At 41.5% G+C, this 17,752-nt stretch overlaps 1 protein-coding gene across 1 annotated transcript in view; it reads left to right on the top strand.

Annotated features, from left to right (window-relative positions):
* PLBD1 (phospholipase B domain containing 1) overlaps positions 1-17,752 on the top strand; it is a 42,115-nt gene that overhangs the window by 15,888 nt on the left and 8,475 nt on the right. The window contains exons 4-6 of the mRNA XM_074577258.1: positions 1,780-1,918; positions 9,863-10,027; positions 11,078-11,222. Of these exons, the coding sequence (XP_074433359.1) occupies positions 1,780-1,918; positions 9,863-10,027; positions 11,078-11,222 (449 nt within the window). The remainder of the gene's footprint in view (positions 1-1,779; positions 1,919-9,862; positions 10,028-11,077; positions 11,223-17,752) is intronic.

The raw sequence follows: 17,752 nt of genomic DNA, 5'->3' as shown, positions 1-17,752 counted from the left end.
CTTGGGATTGGAGTGTGACAGAATTTTCAAGGGTTTTTTATTCTCTTCCTTATGGGCTAAAGAAAATATATGCTGCTTTTTCCTCTGAATGCCGTTTGTATGGGGGGGGGGGGAATTCTAAACATACATAAAGAAGGGCTTATGCCCTTACCTAATTCTGAGCCTTTCAAGGAAATATTTAAAACCATTGATAGAAAGGGGTGTGGATAATGCCAATGAATTCTGGATGTCATTCTAGTCAAAATCCCTTTCTAAAAAGCGGATATTTTGAATGTTACGCTGAACAGTGTGGTCTCTTGGCACCTTAATCTTTTTAGCACTGTGTATCCTTTCTTTCCTCTGTTAGGTTAGTATTTTCTCTGTTCTACTACTGACGTAGATTCTGTTCTAATCACAAAAGTCCCGATTCCCTTTTCTCTTTAGTTTTATAAATCAAAAGTAACTCTGCTCAAATAATGCAGCTACACTCGTGGGAAACTACAAGTGGGAGAAGAACCAGGCCAGGTACTGGGAAATCCAGCTGTGATTAGTGCTTATTTAAATCACCCTAGACTTATGTTTTCTTCCATTACAAATACTTCTGCGAAACTCTAGTAATTTCTGGGAACTGTTTTTTTCAGCTTTATGTTATATATCTGACTAATTCTGTTATTGGTGCACATGTATAAGTTGATTGATTCTTATCTTATCCAAAAAGAACAGAAAAAACCTTACTGTCGTTCTTCAGCTGTCCTTGTGAGAAAAATGGGCTAGCTACCATATCAATGTGCATGAGGTTTTGTTTTTCCAGAATGACTCAGCATAGCAGCTGTGTCCCCCAGGATGCATTGTTGGAGGGTAGGGGAATAGTAGGTGGCCTTGTATCATTTTTCTGTATCCTGGACTCCTGCATCGCTGCTTTACTCACTAGCACTTGTCCTGAAAATGTTTAGCCCTGAATGCTCTGACCATATCCTCGTTATCTCGGACATACTTCTTGCATCTTGTTACTTCCAGAAAGCTAAATCTGGCTGGTTTTGTTACCCATAGACTGCTGGAAGAGTTGGCTTCCTTGCCAGGTTCATTCTCTCTTTTTTTTTTAGCTGCCGTACATAATGGATAGATACTGGAGGATGGATGAAACTGCAATCTGGTCCAGACTTACTCTGACAGCTGTGGTTCTTCTGTGGCACTTTGAGCACAGCAAAGGGAGGGAATTCTAGGAGATCCGTATAATGTTGGCTGCTCTTTCGCTAGGGTTTGTTTAGCTTTGTGTTGCCTCATGCTCTAAACCTGGGTTATTTGGCTAGTAACCTCTTGGTTGGATTTGGCACATAGCGTGGTTGTGTTTGGCCATCCACCTTTTCCCCAGCATGCCTTTGTTGCACTTGTATGTAGGGGAGAGAAATAGACTCTTCAAAAGTCAGTCTATTTCATCCTTAAATAAGCATTTAAAAGGGAATGGTTCATCTGACCTATCAAATGCTTGTTTCCCTTTACTGACAGTAAGGGGTCATTAGATCTGATGTAGCAGAGTCCCTCACAGAGGTGGACTCCAACTCTTTCTTTGACACTGAAGTCTGGTAGAGGTACGTTACTGTAGGGTATGTTGCATGGTTCTGAACATTTACACCCAGAGGATGTAACACTCATGTCTGCAGGACTTCCAAAGCATGATTTGCCTCAAAAAACTAGGAAGGTTAAATCATCTGGGTCATAATACATTTGTCCCTTCCCTGCATTATCAATTATACCCTAAAACAAAACCAAGAAAATCCCAACCTGTTTGTTCCTCTGCAGGAAACAAGATCAATGGACAAGACAACAAATCAGAAATAATAAGGATGACCCCTTTTGGAGGCATGCTGGCTATATTATTGCACAGTTGGATGGTCTGTACATGGGAGCCCTCGAGTGGGCTAAACTGCACAAACAAACAGTAAGATTACTGCATCTCTTTTTTGGTAGCTGGGGATGGGATGTCAGAGAACAAAGATGGGAGAAGGGAATCTGGTATTTTAAAAAAAAAAAAAAGGAGGATAACTAGTGGCAAGTGCTCATTCTGCATGCCATGCTACAAATACTTCAGTGGCTGTTCAATGTAGATATTGTGACTGAGCACTTGGGCTGTGTCACCACAGATTCTTTGCACTGGACTTGGAACCCTGTGTGCTCACATGCTGATTAGATTGGGGGTGGCTTTTGTATCCATGTGTGGATGTTGGAAGGAGACACACTTGTAAAGTGCTTGCTGTTGTCGCTTTACAATTGTTATTGAGCAAATGACCTTCTAGGTATAAAGAGTAGCTGCAACAGCATGAATCAGCATGTAGGGAGTGTATTAAAGCTTTCATTCTTATTTCCAAGCATCAGACTTCAATTCTTAAAAGCTTCTCTATTTTGGACTATGTTTTATGTTGCTAAATGTCTTCTTTTCTGTCTTCTAAGTCTCCCATTACGAATTACGTGGTCAGTGCTGTGGCAGGCCAAATAGGGATGGGTTTTTTTTGTTTGTTTGGGGTTTTTTTCCCCTAAATTCAATTAGAATTGTGTTTCAGATCATCAGCTTGTGTGCAATAGCAAAGCTCCCTTAACTCCAGCAGAGCTATTGTAATTACAGTGCTGTCCTTAAGTCTAATGTCTAATAGGTCGCTCAATGTGAGAGGGAGAACTCGAGTAATTGTAGTTGACCCCTTTTTGTCTTGATTTAACCATATCAAGAATTTAGAGAAGTTGGGAGTGCTAAATAATAAACAGTTGGGTTTTAGTAAAAGTGCACATCTTTCTGATGTAGAACTTGCTCTGGTGCTTTCATCAATGGGGAATTGTCTCAAACTAAAAGAAATGACTGTTCACAGTAATGGAGAGATGCATCCTGATGGGCCTGAGTTATAGGGAAGATACTAAGAACCCTTTTCTAGGAAAAGAACTCATAAATTCCCTCTCATAACACCTGTATCTGAAGAGTCCTACAAAGCTCATATTTTTTTTTTTTTGGGTGCTTCAGAATCCTTTAGATTCAGATGGGGGGAGGGGAAAGTGCTAGTTTGTGCCTGAGCTATCTCTTTATAATAGTCACGTCCTACCTGCCAAGTGTATTCCCTGATACTTATTTAACTGTGTGTTTAATACTAAAAAGCACTGACCTCTGAAGTGACAAAGTTATTCTTAATCCTCTTCTCAGATATCTCAACAGCATGCCTATATAAAAATGGTGCATTTAATGAAAGTTCAAATATGTGGTTCAGTCTGAAATATCTGTATCCTCTATTTTTGAATTATATGCAGTGGATATACAGAGTTCTTTTCCCAAACATGCCTGGAGCAGATGGTGGGATTTATTTTGACTCCTTCCTATGCCGTTCACAATTTCGGCTTTTAGTATTTTCACCTGTGTTGGGATCACATCTTCTTATTAAAAGCAAAAATTTTCCCCATGTATGTGTTTCTCACTTGAGATGGTGCTGCAGGTTCCTCTGTTTGCCAGAGCCAGTAAGCTAACATCAGTTCTCTTGCCTTCGAGTGCGGTTTGGACAGCTGCTTTTGCACCTACATGTTTGGTTTTGCTTGGCATCAGCATGATACCTGACAGCTCTGCAAAAGTACATGCTGTTCAGTTTGTTGGATGCCATGCTACTTTTCAAATACTTCTGGGAGATTAGGCTACAACGGAGCTATTTGTGTATGTATTTACTGCTGTTAGGATCCCCTTCAGGAAATGAAGACCTTGAAGATTGTTGCTCTGAGCTTACACAGAGAATAAAAGCAGGTGCAGATGCAACGTTACTGACTAGTATTCTAGTTCTGACACCTCCACGTACCTGAGGATCAACCCAGCTTCTGCAAACTGTTGGCACTTAAAAAACCAAACTGAACTAAAACCCAACCAAACAAAAAACCCTAGAAGACCAACAGTATCTTCCTTTTCCCCTGTGATTAAAGAACATCTGCCCTCCAAAGAGGCTGTTTTTCAACTGTGCTCTTGCAGTACATATTACAAGCATGTTAAAAAGGTTCTTTTATTTAATCCCTTAGATTGTTAGTAAGTAGAATGTTTGGCAAATAAATTCACCTATTAGATGACATTTTTTCTTATTTCTTATACTTTGGTTCAATTCATCCAGTGTTGTTTTGATCTTTCTTTGGGCAACAACTACTGTAGCAAGTATTTACTAGTACCATTACTCATTTCTCACCTTAAAAATAATTAAACTTGTTACTGAAAGCCTCCAGAACAAATTATGCATGTTTTTAAAAGCAAATCTCATTCCTGTTGGATGTTTTCCTTAGTTCTTTGAGAGTCTCTTCTTTCCTCTTTCCTTTGGTAGCTACTACTTTTGTTTCACTGAAAAAATAATCCTTTCTATTATATGGATTGTCTCTAGGATTATTATCATTGGGAACAAAAGTTTATCTTTTGATCTCCAGTGGTGCAGTAGTTTACATTCATGGTGGTAATGAACATTAGAAATATTGAGAGTATCTCATGTGTGGGTTGTGTGGTGGTTTTATTTTCTGTTTGTATCACACATTCCCCCCCCCCCCCCCCCCCCAAAAAAAAAAAAAAACAAACCAAAAAAACCCAAACCAAAACCCAACATGTGACAGGCTGTATTTTGTTGCCTCATGTTCTAACTGCTATGGGGGAAAAAATATGCACACATCTAAATACAACTGATTACTCCGTAATTAATCTTTCTGTGCAAAGAACAAGTTTCCCACAGTGTCCTAAGCTTCAAAGAAGGCTAAACACTGCAGAAGAAAGGTTAGGAAGCCTCAGTTTTCCCTCTGACTTCCAAAAGATCAGAGATATGGGGAAGAGAGGAGGAGATAGACTTCAAAGTTCTTATATTTCCTCCCCCTTCCCCAGCAATGCTTGTACATGAATGCTGTGCTCTCCTGAGCACTAAGTTGATTGATTAACAAAGATGGGTCAAAAGATGGAGAAACGGGACTGTGTTTGCAAAGTCTGTGAACTTCAACACTGAGCACTGGGCAAAGTTGAGCAAAATTGTTCCCTTTCAGTAGAATGGTAACAAGCTGTATCGGTAGCTAATCTGCTTTTCATCTTGCACATCTCATGTGTCAAGTTTTCATACCGTCACTACACATACCTTTTCAAACTTGCAAGCAGATGGAGTTTTACACTTGGTGGATTTGTTGGTGTGCACTTATTTGAGGAAGACAAGTGAAAAGATCTGACTTTCCATTGTCCTGTACAATGCATGGTAGTTTGCAGGTATGCCAAATACACACAGTGCTTAAAGGAGAGTTTCATTATGTGCATACAGGCCACACTGAACTGTTCCATTTTTCTTTTCTCCCCTAGACTTCAGGTCTGCTTCACTTGAATATTGTCGAACCATTGTGTCTGCCACAAATAAACTGAGCCTTACTACAGATAGAAAATCTGTTTTGGACTCTGAACTGTTTGATAGTAGTACTAGTATTTTTATTTTTTTTATTCGTATATGTTCTGTAGCGTACTGTTCTAAACTTTTTTTTTAATTGCATGAAGTCAGTTTTCCTGCAGGGCTATTTTAGGTAGGTGCTTCCATTGAAACCTGCATGAAGGCAATGTATGTTGTGAACTTCTGTATTTTGAATTTCGTATTTACAGGTATCAGTAAGAATGATGTCAAAATCTGAATACATTTTCATGTTAAAGTGTGACATTATTCCATCTGGTTTAGCAACATTTTATATCCGGTAAACAAACCCAACCCTTTTTCCAAGACAATTTCTGAAGGAGGGGCACTCAAAGAACATTAAGCCTTTTCATCTGCCTAATGCTCTACCAACGCTGTGATTAATCTTGGGCTTGTCTACACAGGGAAATTACTCTTGAATTAGGTGGTGTCAGAGTTTTAAGTAGTACAGTGATTCTAGGACAGATCTCTATTTGGACTTCCTTATTTTGTATTGAGAATACTCACGCATGGGGAAGTTACTGGAAAACAATTGTTACAGAATAACGTCTGTTTTAATGTCCCATGTAGACAAGCCTTTATGTTGGTTCTCTCCTGTCTGCTCCCCTTTCTAAGTTTGTCTCCTTACAGCTGATGTAACTCAAACTCAATTTGATTTTTTGGTTGGTTTTTTTTTTTTGCTATTCAGGATGGTACCTTTAAAAGGAGGAGCCACACATTCTAGCAAAAGGACTTTTTCTCTTGTCATGTCTATACCACCTCTCCACTTGTCAGTTTAGCTCATTCATTCACTTTTCTTCAGGAAGTAAACCATGCATGCAAGGAGTTTTCCTGACACTGCTGTGTGAGATGGGAGGTGTATAAAAGATTGCAATATGCCCTACGTTATCCACTTGTTACGATGCACACTCTTTTTTTGGGTCTAGTTCTTGCTGGTGGCCATGCATTAAACTCCTCATAGAGAAGACTTCTCCATGTATCCTGGAAATCGGCTGTAGTAATTCCCAAAGTGGGGCTCTTGGCCATTCCTGAAATTCCCAGATTTAGCCTGCATTGCAGGCGACCAAGTCTTCTGTTTGAATGCATTGTTTTACTGAGGCTCCAGTGAAGCTCTGCACACTCTGCTTGTGTGATATCACTGAGCATCAGACAACCTTAAACACAAAGCCAGGTTTATCCAAGCAGAGTAATGAGTTCTTGGAAATAAACTGGAACAAAATTTGCTTGCCACTCAAAAAGGAAATTAAAATATAACCCTAGTGGGTACTTAACAACCTAGTTCCTCTTTTACTTCTCTGATGTTTTGGTTGGCTTTGGGAGCTGGCAGCCCAGTCTCACCCAGCGGAGCCCTAAGAATTTACGTAACCTTTGCTTCGTTGTTTGAGTTGGTCTTTACTCCTGCTCTCTGGCCTCCTTTCTGTGCATATAGTTCTGATTGATAACTTCATTGCTTGGCACCTTTGTTCTAGGTTGAATGGAATTCCTGGTAGTTAACTGAGTTTTTGACTTGAAATGACCGTAAGATAGCAGAGAAACGTGGAACTCTTCAAAAATATACAGGCAATTCTAAGTGATGCTGTAGCAGTGTCAGTGTAGCTACCTGTAGGTGTTGCAATGAATGCAGGTTTTATGGAGGAGAATATGGAGTGGTGGTGTTTTGGGTTTGTGTGGCAAGGTTTTGGTAGCGGGGGTGTATAGGGGTGGCTTCTGTGAGAAGCTGCTAGCAGCTTCCCCTGTGTTGATAGAGCTGATGCCAGCCGAGTCCAAGATGGACCCGCTGCTGGCCAAGCCAGTCAGCAATGGTGATAGTGCCTCTGGGATAACATATTTAAGAAGGGAAAAAAAACCAACCCTGGATGGCAACTGCAGCGGAAGAGAGGAGTGAGAATGTGAGAGAAACAGCCCTGAGACACCAAGGTTGGTGAAGAAGGAAGAAGAGGAGGTGCTCCAGGCTTTGGAGCAGAGATTCCCCTGCAGCCCATGGTGACAGCCATGGTGAGGCAGGCTGTCCATTTGCAGCCCATGGAGGTTAACAGTGGAGCAGATATCCACCTGCAGCCTGTGGAGGATCCCTTGCTGGCGCAGGTGGATGCGCAAAGGAGGCCGTGGGAAGCCCACACTGGAGCAGGCTTCTGGCAGGACCTGTGAACCTGTGGAGAGAAGAGCCTGTGTTGGAGCAGGTTTGCTGGCAGGGCTTGTGACCCTATGGAGGACCCACACTGGAGCAGTCTGTTGTGAAGGACCGCACCCTGTAGAAGGGACCTGTGCTGGAGCAGTCTATTACTGAAGGACTGCACTCTGCTGTGGAGAACTGTCTCCTGTGGGAGGGACCCCACGCTGGAGCAGGGGAAGACTGTGAGGTGTCCTGCCTCTGAGGAGGAAGGAGCAGCCAAAACAACATGTGATGAAGTGACCACAACCCCCATTCCTGTCCCCCTACGCTGCTGGGGTGAAGGAGGTAGAGAGTTCAGGAGTGAAACTGAGCCTGGGAGGAAGGGAGGGGTGGGGGGAAGGTCTTTTAAGGTTTGGTTTTATTTCTCATTGCTGTTGGACTAGATGATCTCCAGAGGTCCCTTCTAACCCCTGTCATTCTGTGATTTGGTAATTGCCCAAGATGGTAATTGGTGAGTGATCTCTCCCTGTCCTTATCTTGACCCATAAGCCTTTTCTTATGTTTTTCTCTCCCCTGTTCGGCTGAGGAAAGGGAGTGACAAGAGCGGCTTTGGTGGGCACCTGGCATCCAGCCAAGGTCAACGCACCGCAGGTAGCAAATGGATGGCAAGTACAATTAAAATGTCTCGGGACTGGCCGAGCATTCTCATATGCAATCCTCTTTGCTGCCATCCTGGTGGTACAGTAATGCCTGTGTAAATTGGACATTGGAATACAGCTTCTCCTCATTATGTGCTGGGCTTGCAGACCTTTAAGTGCAGCTGGATGGGCAAAAATTGCTCCAAGTCTCTCTATATGGATTCCAATGACAGAGCAGTTGTTGAGACTTGTTTGCAAATGATTTATACCAGTGAGTTGCTTAAAATTATCCCAAGATACATCTCTTGATGTTTATCAGTTGTGGTCTTTGCTGTTCCCTGTTTGGGTCCTTACAGCAAAAACATGATGAGGTAAAGCAATATAACATAGATGAAAGTTTGCTTTAGATTTCTTCCTCGAGCTATAGCTGGTGTTAGGGCCTTCTGCAATGCATGACTTCAGTTGTGAGATTGGCTTATTTCTCTCACTTGTCTTGGTAAGCATGTGGGAAGATTTAATTCCTTCCCCTGGGATATATGGACTAGAGTTCACGTTACTTTTGGTTTTCCTGTTGGTTATTCTCTCTGCCAAAACAGCAGATGGATAATACAGAATTCAGCCTTCTGAATAAAAAGTAACTGCGTTTGGTGCTGTTTATTTTTTCCATGTCCTTCTCTCCCTTTTATTGGGGTTTGTAGAGAGGTCAGCTGTATGGTTTAATAACAGCGATTTGTATTGCAAGCAATGTGTTTCTTTGCTATATGATTATGTCTCATTCTAAAATTACTATTCATAGCTCTACTGTGATGTGTGTTCTGACTTATTTTCCTTAAACCTTGCCTTACTAAAGGCATGGTGCAAGCAAGAACAAGAAAGGTTTAGAAAACGGTCTTTGAAGGTTGAGGTTAGGCTACTGTTAAGCTCTTGTTTATGAAGAGGAAAATTAAGAGAAGGGTTCTGAAGAGCATGTTGCACAATGAGCTGTGTGGAGTTAACCCTGGCTAGCTCTAACCATAAGGTGTTTTTGCAAGCAGGTAGCATAGCTGAGTGCCTTTTGACTGACTTCCTCTCTTCAGCTAGTTCCACGCTTGATTACCATTGTTAACATCTCTTGCTTCCCTCATTTGTTTCCTCCTCCTCAGTCATGAGGATGTCTTAAATCTCAGTCTTTATAAAAATATTAAAAATCATAAGAGTGTTTGTTAGTGTAAGGCTTTTCAAAGGCATCTAGATAAACTCAACCTTAAATCTTACTGTTGCCCCAGCATCACAGTAATAGCAGACTGATTGGTATGCTGTTGGCGAAGACACACAAAAATTTTGTAAGTCACTGCTAGGGTATCCTTTTTTCCTCAGATATGTTAGGATTGGTAATGCTACTATAAGGGTCAGACCCTTAAAGATACCTAGGTGCCTAATTCAGTGCTGAGTTTGAGCATCTGGGCCTTGTGAGCAGGTATTTCATAGACTATGTAAGAGCTTTCTTTGAGAGCAAAAGAGAAATGACATCATCTAGATGTGGCACTTCAGGGCATGCTCTAGTGGCAGAGATTGTAGGTTGTCTGGTTGGACTCGACGATCTTAAGGGTCCTTTCCAACCATGAAGATTCTGTGATTCTGTGAAATTCTAACAGCTGAGACTGTCCCGATGCTTCTCTGCCTGAAAGTGCTTTTTGTGGTCTCTCTTCCCTCCCTTTCCTCAGCCACTGAGCATCTTTGATGTCCAATTTCTGAATGCAGTTGGAGACCTGTTGGACCTCATTCCTGCATTATTTGAGTATTCTGCACGGGGTGGACAATGCAATGTGGAGGCAGGAAGCCATGGGAAGTATCAGTGGGATATGGGTCACTGCTCTGCACTTATCAAGGTGAGCACCAAGAACTTAATCTCCAGTGACTCTGTTGATTTGCAGTATCGTAAGTCTGCATTTCTGGAGTCTTCATTGTTTATGTTACATGTGCATAAAGAGACTTCTGTCAATCAAGGTGCTTTTATGCAGTTGTCGTCATTTGTGCCTCTATAGGATTCTGGGTCTGGTTTTGCTCACTTTCACTTTCAACGGCAGGGGAAAAAACCAAACCAAACCCACAGAAATTGACAATGAAAAGCTACTAGAATTACTAGGGAATGGGTAGCTACCATGGAGAGGAGACTAGAAAGGGGTAACTTTTTTCACCTAGATAAGTGAAGTCTGAAAGGGGATATTGTGAATGTCTACAAATACGTTGGGCAAATAAGCAGGGAGGAAGGGAAGGATAAGTATCTGATACATCATGGTGGCAATTAAAGTTTTCAGTTAAAGTTATCAAGGATCTAGTCAGCACAGATTCCATGTATCCCAGAGCAACAATATTCCCCTTAAATTGAGAAGCATTCATTCAAGCATTTGCCTACAGCAAGAGGTTTCTGAGCTAAGAACAAATCTTAGAACCAGGGAAATACTTTAAAAAGATGTAGTATCAATATACATTTACCTTTTCAAAATGAATTTACTTGCATTTGCTTCTGTACTTTAAAGTCACCGAGAGGCATTTTCACAGAAACAGCATGCTCGAAGTTAATGTTGGATATGTTTGCAGAGAGCTGATCTGAATGCGTAAATGCAAGTACTCAACAGGAAATCGGGGAAACAAAGCATACCACGTGATGCAGGTGTCCCCCCAAACCCTAAGCTGTTTCATTTTGAAAAATAACAGCTAATTATTTGAAAAACAACACATAGGCAAGAATTATTTACAGAGGTTTCAGAAATTCATTGTTAAGTATGCAGTTAAAAGCACAAGAAACTGCTCCCTCTTGAACAGTGTAATTAATCAAACTACTTAAAACAAGTTGTTCTCCCAGTTTCTATCAAGTACAAAACATGCAGAGTATAGTAGGGTCTGAAATTATTCATCTTTCTCCTTCTGTTTTCCAGGTTCTACCTGGATATGAGAATATATATTTTGCCCATTCCAGCTGGTTTACATATGCGGCCACACTGAGAATATATAAGCATTGGAACTTCAATATAGTCGATCCATACACTAGCACCAGCCGTGTCTCGTTCAGCAGTTACCCAGGTAAAGTCAAGAAACCCAAAACAATGTAGATATCCAAGATGGCATGGACCATCTTAATGTCGTGCAGATGTTTTGCCTATAAAAAGGATGATACCTCAACAAGCACTGGCTTCAATCTACCTTAAAACTTTTAGCCATCGAGAGGACAAAATGTTGTCTTCCATTTTCTGGCTTGAACATGATGATGTTGTTGTCGTCTTTTGTTGTTGATTAATCACCTTCAGTGCTCTGAATGGTACTAGTTAAATATTCTATGTCTGGCAACAAACACGCTGCTTTGAATTCTCCTCGTGTAGTCTGCAGTTGTCTCAACTCTTGAACTTCTCACCTTCTCACCAAGCATTCGCACACTTGGTAATAACAGTTTTGAATGCTCCTGTTAACCACTGTGGCGTGACTTGTGCTGTAATGGGATTATTAGAGAGTATCAAACCCTAGCCATTTAAAATTGTATCGACTTCTTTGGTGTTGGGTTAGCAAACCTTCAGTTGTTTTGTTTTTGGACCAGCCCCCCCATCCTGTCCCCTTCTATCTCTTCCAGCTTCTGTGGAAGCTGTTGCAGAGGGCAGTATTTTTTAATGGTTGTTTCATGTGTTAGTAATATAGCCAGCCAGAATATTTAAAATCTGCTTTGGGAAGATTAGTCAGTGTATAATATTCCTGAGTTTCCTGGAAGACTGTTAGAAATTGCCAGCATTTAATGTTTCAGGGGTAAAATATGTACTCTTGCTGGAGTAGCGCTAAAACGCAAACATGAAAAACCAAAGCAAATCTAAGACTCTAAAGACTCTTAAGCATTGCGTTAGTTTTTAAAGGTGGGATTTCAAAATTGAAAAATGCCCCAACACTCAAGAATCTTCATAAACTTTTTAAAGTGAAGTATGTGCCATAGAAGACTGATTCTGATGAAACTTCATTGGTTGATGATTTCAAAACATGCTTTGTTGAATTACTGTGCTTGCTTTACTACAAAGGCAAGGGACTCCTGAGACTGTAACTGGGAAACTGTTTTGAAAAGCAGTTGCATTCATTTCATGCTGAAAGCAGTTGAGTTTTTCTTTTTTTTCCTATTGGGTTCTGACCCTCCTCAGTGGCCCTCAGGAATGCAGCATTTTCTGACAACTAAGATTTCTTGCTTTGAGGAAGGAGTAGAGGTATTCTGGCAAATGTCTAAGTGTACAGCCTTTCAAGAGTTTTGGGTTTATCTCAGATTCCCTTGGAGGAATTTCACTTGCTTGTTGCAAGGAATTTTGCCAAGCCCATGTAACCTGGTAGAAAGCCAAGTTTTCTGTCTGAGCGCTCTGTTCATCAGCTGAATGTACAGTAGTTATTCTGGATCTTATATCTCTCAGCAGAAATACTGTTGAGGGTAGTACCATCCTTCAGAAGAATGTCGCTCTGTTTCCCAGCTGTTGCATGCTGCATTGTGCTTCAGGTTCAAACTGGGGATCGGGATCAGCCATGCAGCGCATTTATTATTTTGTTTTTAGTGTGTGTCTATGGTGATGTCTCTGGGATCCTTTTGTGGATTCTCTGTACAAAGTGAAATACAAGTCTTCTGTTTCGATGAGACTGGTAAAGCTTGCTGTATGGGAAGATACCTGAAAACCAGCTACTACTACACTGAAATGGTCAGGGTCTGTTCACTAGTGTACAAAATCCCAGCGTTCTTGCTGGAGACTGTTGAGGTCTGCAGAGATGACTTGTTCAAAACCTTCCTTGTGCAAGGAAGTCCAAGTCCAAACCCAAAAACCTGGGTGGACTCTGGCACGGTGATGTGGTAAGGTGTACTTCTACCAACAAAACTGAGTGAGAACTGTTGCAAAACATAGTTCCCATGGCTACAGTGAAGTTTGAGAGACCTGTGGTATGCAAAGTGTAGTTACTGGCCACCTAATTACAGGGTACTATCACAAGCACTAGACAAGCATGATCCATCGACTACAGCAAATTACATCAGCTGTGGGTGTAGCTCATAAACTTGCAGTTTTCCAGAGGATGAGCAAGCTCTAAAGCACTGGCCTGGTAATGATCTAGGGATATCACACAGGAAGGAGAGTGCTGCCAAATTCATTTGCTCCATATTGTGATGAGATGAAGTTTTATATTTTCAGGGAATCTGACTGTGGAATCTACAAGTCCTGGCTGTGGCTCAACTTGACGGGAACTGCATGCCAGTTCCCACTCTTAGACTCCATCCTGATAGACACTAGGAACCAGTAAGAAAGGCAAAGCTAGTAAGCTCCCCTGAATAGTAACATGATCCTAATGTACATAGAAGTATTGAATTTAGGAGGAAATGAAGAGCATTAAAAAACAGGTGTCCTTCCAGGCCTTCAGTGACACTTAACTGAGTAATTAAAAGGTTTCTGTCATCCAATAGATTGGATATGAAGTAAAATTCTTCTGTTGTCCAAAAGCTGTGTCAGAAAAGCTTCAAGGAGTCATTTGCCTAATGAGAAGGAATGTGCCAACTCCCTGACTTCTCCTGGGGTCACAGAGTAAAATTGTTCAGATTGTTTATTTACTGATTTTTCAAAAGGCAAACTACTACACTGCAAAAATTAATATTTGTTGTGACTCAAAGGATCTAAGACTGTTCACTAACCGTGATGCATGTCAGCGTGTGCATTATGATAGAGCTGGAGGGCCTTGTGCTTCCTAGCTTCTGCTGTGACTGAGCAGGTAGGAGGACACGCAGGAATTTCAGAGTGCATCCTGGCTTCCCCAGCAGTTCCTCACATTCCTGCCAGCATGCTCAGATATGCACTGTTACAGCAGGTCTTCTCTTTGCTGCTTTCTCCCTTTCAGAGCAATAGCAGCACCGCAGAGCCACAGTCGAGTGGAAATGAACAGAGTAGAAATCTCTGCTTTTGCAGAATTATTTAGCCACTTGCTGCTCATTTCCACACTAATCCTAATCCTCACTAGAACTGTGCTCATAGTCTTAGCTTTCTCTCCTGTTGAAAGCATCTGTGCAGAGCTGCATGTAGGACAGCTTTGTGAACCTCTGGCAAGGTTTTTGAACTTTTGTGAACCAAGAGGTGCTTGGGCACCTCTGACTTCATCGTCTTGTTCATGCTCTGGATGTAAGGACTTAATGCGGTTGGTGAATCTATGCAGAGCAGAGAGAACTTTAAATTGTACAGACACATTGCAGTTGCTCACAAATGTTGAGTGAAGCTGTGCTCATTTTGGGGGAGTAAGAAATGCAGTGATGGAGACTAGGTAGCTACTGTGTTTTGCAGGATGTATCTAGTAAAAGATCGGAGAAACAAGCACCACCCCCACCCCCGTGGTGGTGCAGTCATTGCTGAATACTGCCCCATTGACCACTCAAAGAAACAAGCCCAATTAGCTAATGACATTTGTAAATTTCCTTGGACAGAAGGGAGGTTGCACCTCCCAAGGTTTCATAAGAAAGGGACTCTACCGTTTGGACCCAAGCACTCTGCTTTGGGTAGTGACCTACTTTTTCTGGGCTAAGCCACAGTATTGTTAAGCATGTTACTCTGATTTTTAGCTGTTCCAGCAAACAGTTAAGAATTTTACTGCCACCTTTGCTTCTCTGGTCTGCTGTCATGATCTTGCTTGGTTGACACAGGCTGTGACATGGGAACAAGATGGCACAAGTTGTCTTGATGGATGGCTGTTCATGTGCCGCTGAGGCAGGAGAGAAGTAACGTGTATCCGTTGCTTTGAAAGTAATTTGGTGTTGATACAGGATCAGAATGTGCAGCATTATCCTTCCCCACAGCCTGAGCAAGAGCTAGGAGGAACAAAACATGGAAAGGGCGGTAGCCTGTGTATTCAGGGCACCACCTTTGCTCATGAAGTATTGCCTAGACCATTTCTTGCTTCCCTGTTCCCTCCAACATCTGTCTAAAACTTGGAGGCAAGAGCAGAGGAAAGTGTCTGATGCACTTTAGAGATGAGAGGCTAGTGCTGTAGTGTGGGGTGTGCTATTGCTTAGTGCCTAGGAGAGGCCTGCAAATGGAAGGCAGGCAGCTGGTGGAAGCTCAGTCTTGACATGAGAAGCAGCTGCTAATGGGATTAAGAAAACTAACGCAGAGGAGACATCTTTCCCATTGTCAAGTGTGTTTACAGCCCAGAGCACAGCATCTCAGCCAGGAGCTACTCTCATCCCTGTGAGATGATGGCTAGACCTCATGTGTCTGACTTCCAGCCTGTAATACTGACCCTTTCTGTACCTGAATGAGCACAATGACCTTTTAAAATGCCAAAAAAGCTGATGCCATCTGCTAGAGAAAGCAGCAGCCTACCTCTGCAGGAGCAATAGCTGCCAGGAGTGTGTTACTCCCCACATACTCTTCGGTGTGATGACTCTCTGGAGAACACTCTGGCTCAGATGTCAAAAAATACTTTGCTTGACTGGTTAACGTTGTCATGGTAAATGAAACTCCAGACTCTGGAAACTTCAGTTTTCCAGTGGTGATTGGAAGCTGAATCTAAATGGCTTGCACCCAGAAGATGCAATCAGAAATGCTTTTGCTTGTTTCTGTGTAGGAAGAGTCAGGTTCATTGGAGGGAGGGGAAAAAAAAAAAAAAAAAGAATCGATTTTTGAGTTGCTGATAAAAAATGGGAGATAGGTTCACAGAAAAAAATAGGTGAACTGTACAGTGAGATAACAGTTGACATAAAAGGCACTTTCAACTACAACAGATTCTCATACATACTTAAAAAGACAAGAATGACACAAGAGGACCTCAAATATCTGCTGGTATCTGTAGGCTTCACACAGGTTTTATTTTTGTGGATGTCTTTGCCCTGTGTAAACCTGGTGTATGTGTTTAACTTCCCTTTGTTTCAGGGGTGACTATGCCTTAAGTCAAAATGGTGTATGTTGTCTTGGGATAATTAGGCTATTAACGATGTATCATGGAGGGCACGTTGTATTATAAAACTTGTCAAATACTAAGGCCCAGAAGGAAATCCCCTTGTTTTCAGCTTAGCTGAACTTTGCAATGTATTGGATTTACAGAGGTCAAACTTTAGTTAATTCAGCATCATTCCTTGTGTTGATACTTACTTTGAGTTGAGTTTTTCTGTTTTATCTCAGCTGTTGATTGAAAAAGAAGAAAAAACTGATTTATTTTGAAGTAGGGCACTTGGCATTTGCACCCATATGGGAACTGGCATTCAATTTGAATCACAGTTGTTTAACAATTCCATTTCTTGTTTCTGTTTGGGCAAGCACTTGACTTCTTGCACAACAGTTTGTTGCTGGAGTATCCCATGTCTTTGTATAAAATAGACTGGCAGAGCCAGGTTTAGAGTGTTTCTCTTCCTGTCCTTACTTATTTGAGAGAGAACTCTGCTGTTGATGTACATAATTTATTGATGCTGTTTCTGTCTCCAAGAATAAAATACTAGGAACCGCAAGCTGCCAGGGTGCTCTGTCTGTTCTATACTGACATATTTTTAGAGAACAGGTGACCACAAAGTATATTTTCCTGGATCTGTTTTGATTTGAGAATTTGAGACTTTAAAGAAATCTTGCTGAAACGGAGACCTCAAACATTACTTTTGCTTGAAGGCAGTCTGCCTTTTGATGAAAGCCCAGGAACAGGAGGCAGAGCTGAGTTGTCTTTCTGGCTGTCGGAGGTTGCTGACCTTAGTTTGTTTGCAGAGTGCATTAATAAAGCTTGCTGTAGAAGATTTCATAGTGGAACTCAGCTATTATGCTGTGGTGCAGCATTTTGTACTCTTTGAAGAGCGATACCATTAAAAACTCATTAGCAAGAGACAAAGTTCTAGATGACTTGCCCATTTAACTGTGTTTCTTCCCCAACCTGGCAGCCCTGTGTCCACTGGGGAATCTCAAAGTCAAGTTATTTCTGCTTCGTAAGTAGTCACCATGCTATCCATGGCATTATAGCTGACCTTTGCAGCTCTGTGTATCACCTCCTGGTGTGAGATCTGCAATTGGACCTAGGACTTCTGTTGGCATGTAACCTGGAAGGGAATCCTGCCCAGAGATCCATGGCTGTGTTGAATTTGCAGGGCTGATTGGCATAAAAAACCCAATGACAACATGTCAGAAAGAGGAGCAGGTAAAGCTTCCTCTCATATACAGCATGTGGTTTATGATTTAAAAGGTGCCCATTTCTTGGAGATGCTTTTAAGAATAGTTAGACTGGAAAAGATTAAACTAGAAGGAAGAGTTTTCTGCTTGGCTTGATTTAGTCCAGAATGGATTAATTTATAGGAATACCTGTTGTCCTTACAGAATAAAAAAATGAAACTGGCTGATGAAAAATCTGTTTGTGGAGCTTGTACTTTTGTTTTCGTTTACTTTGTTGTATTTTTTAAAGGAATTTCTTTGTTAGAAACAAATGGTCACTAGGCATTTACAGCATGTAATCCTCAGCATAAGAGTAAGACATAGCTTGACATATGAAGGAGAAACTTCCAAATTTGGGATGAAAACAGGAAGCAAATGCTGTAGACAAAGAATTAGGTTGTGTGTTGAAAGCATGACAAATGAGAAACTATGCTGATGGGTGAG

This window comes from Larus michahellis, chromosome 1 (genome assembly GCF_964199755.1).
Source record: "Larus michahellis chromosome 1, bLarMic1.1, whole genome shotgun sequence".
Taxonomy (NCBI): Eukaryota; Metazoa; Chordata; class Aves; order Charadriiformes; family Laridae; genus Larus; species Larus michahellis.
This window is presented reverse-complemented; position numbering and strand designations above follow the sequence as displayed.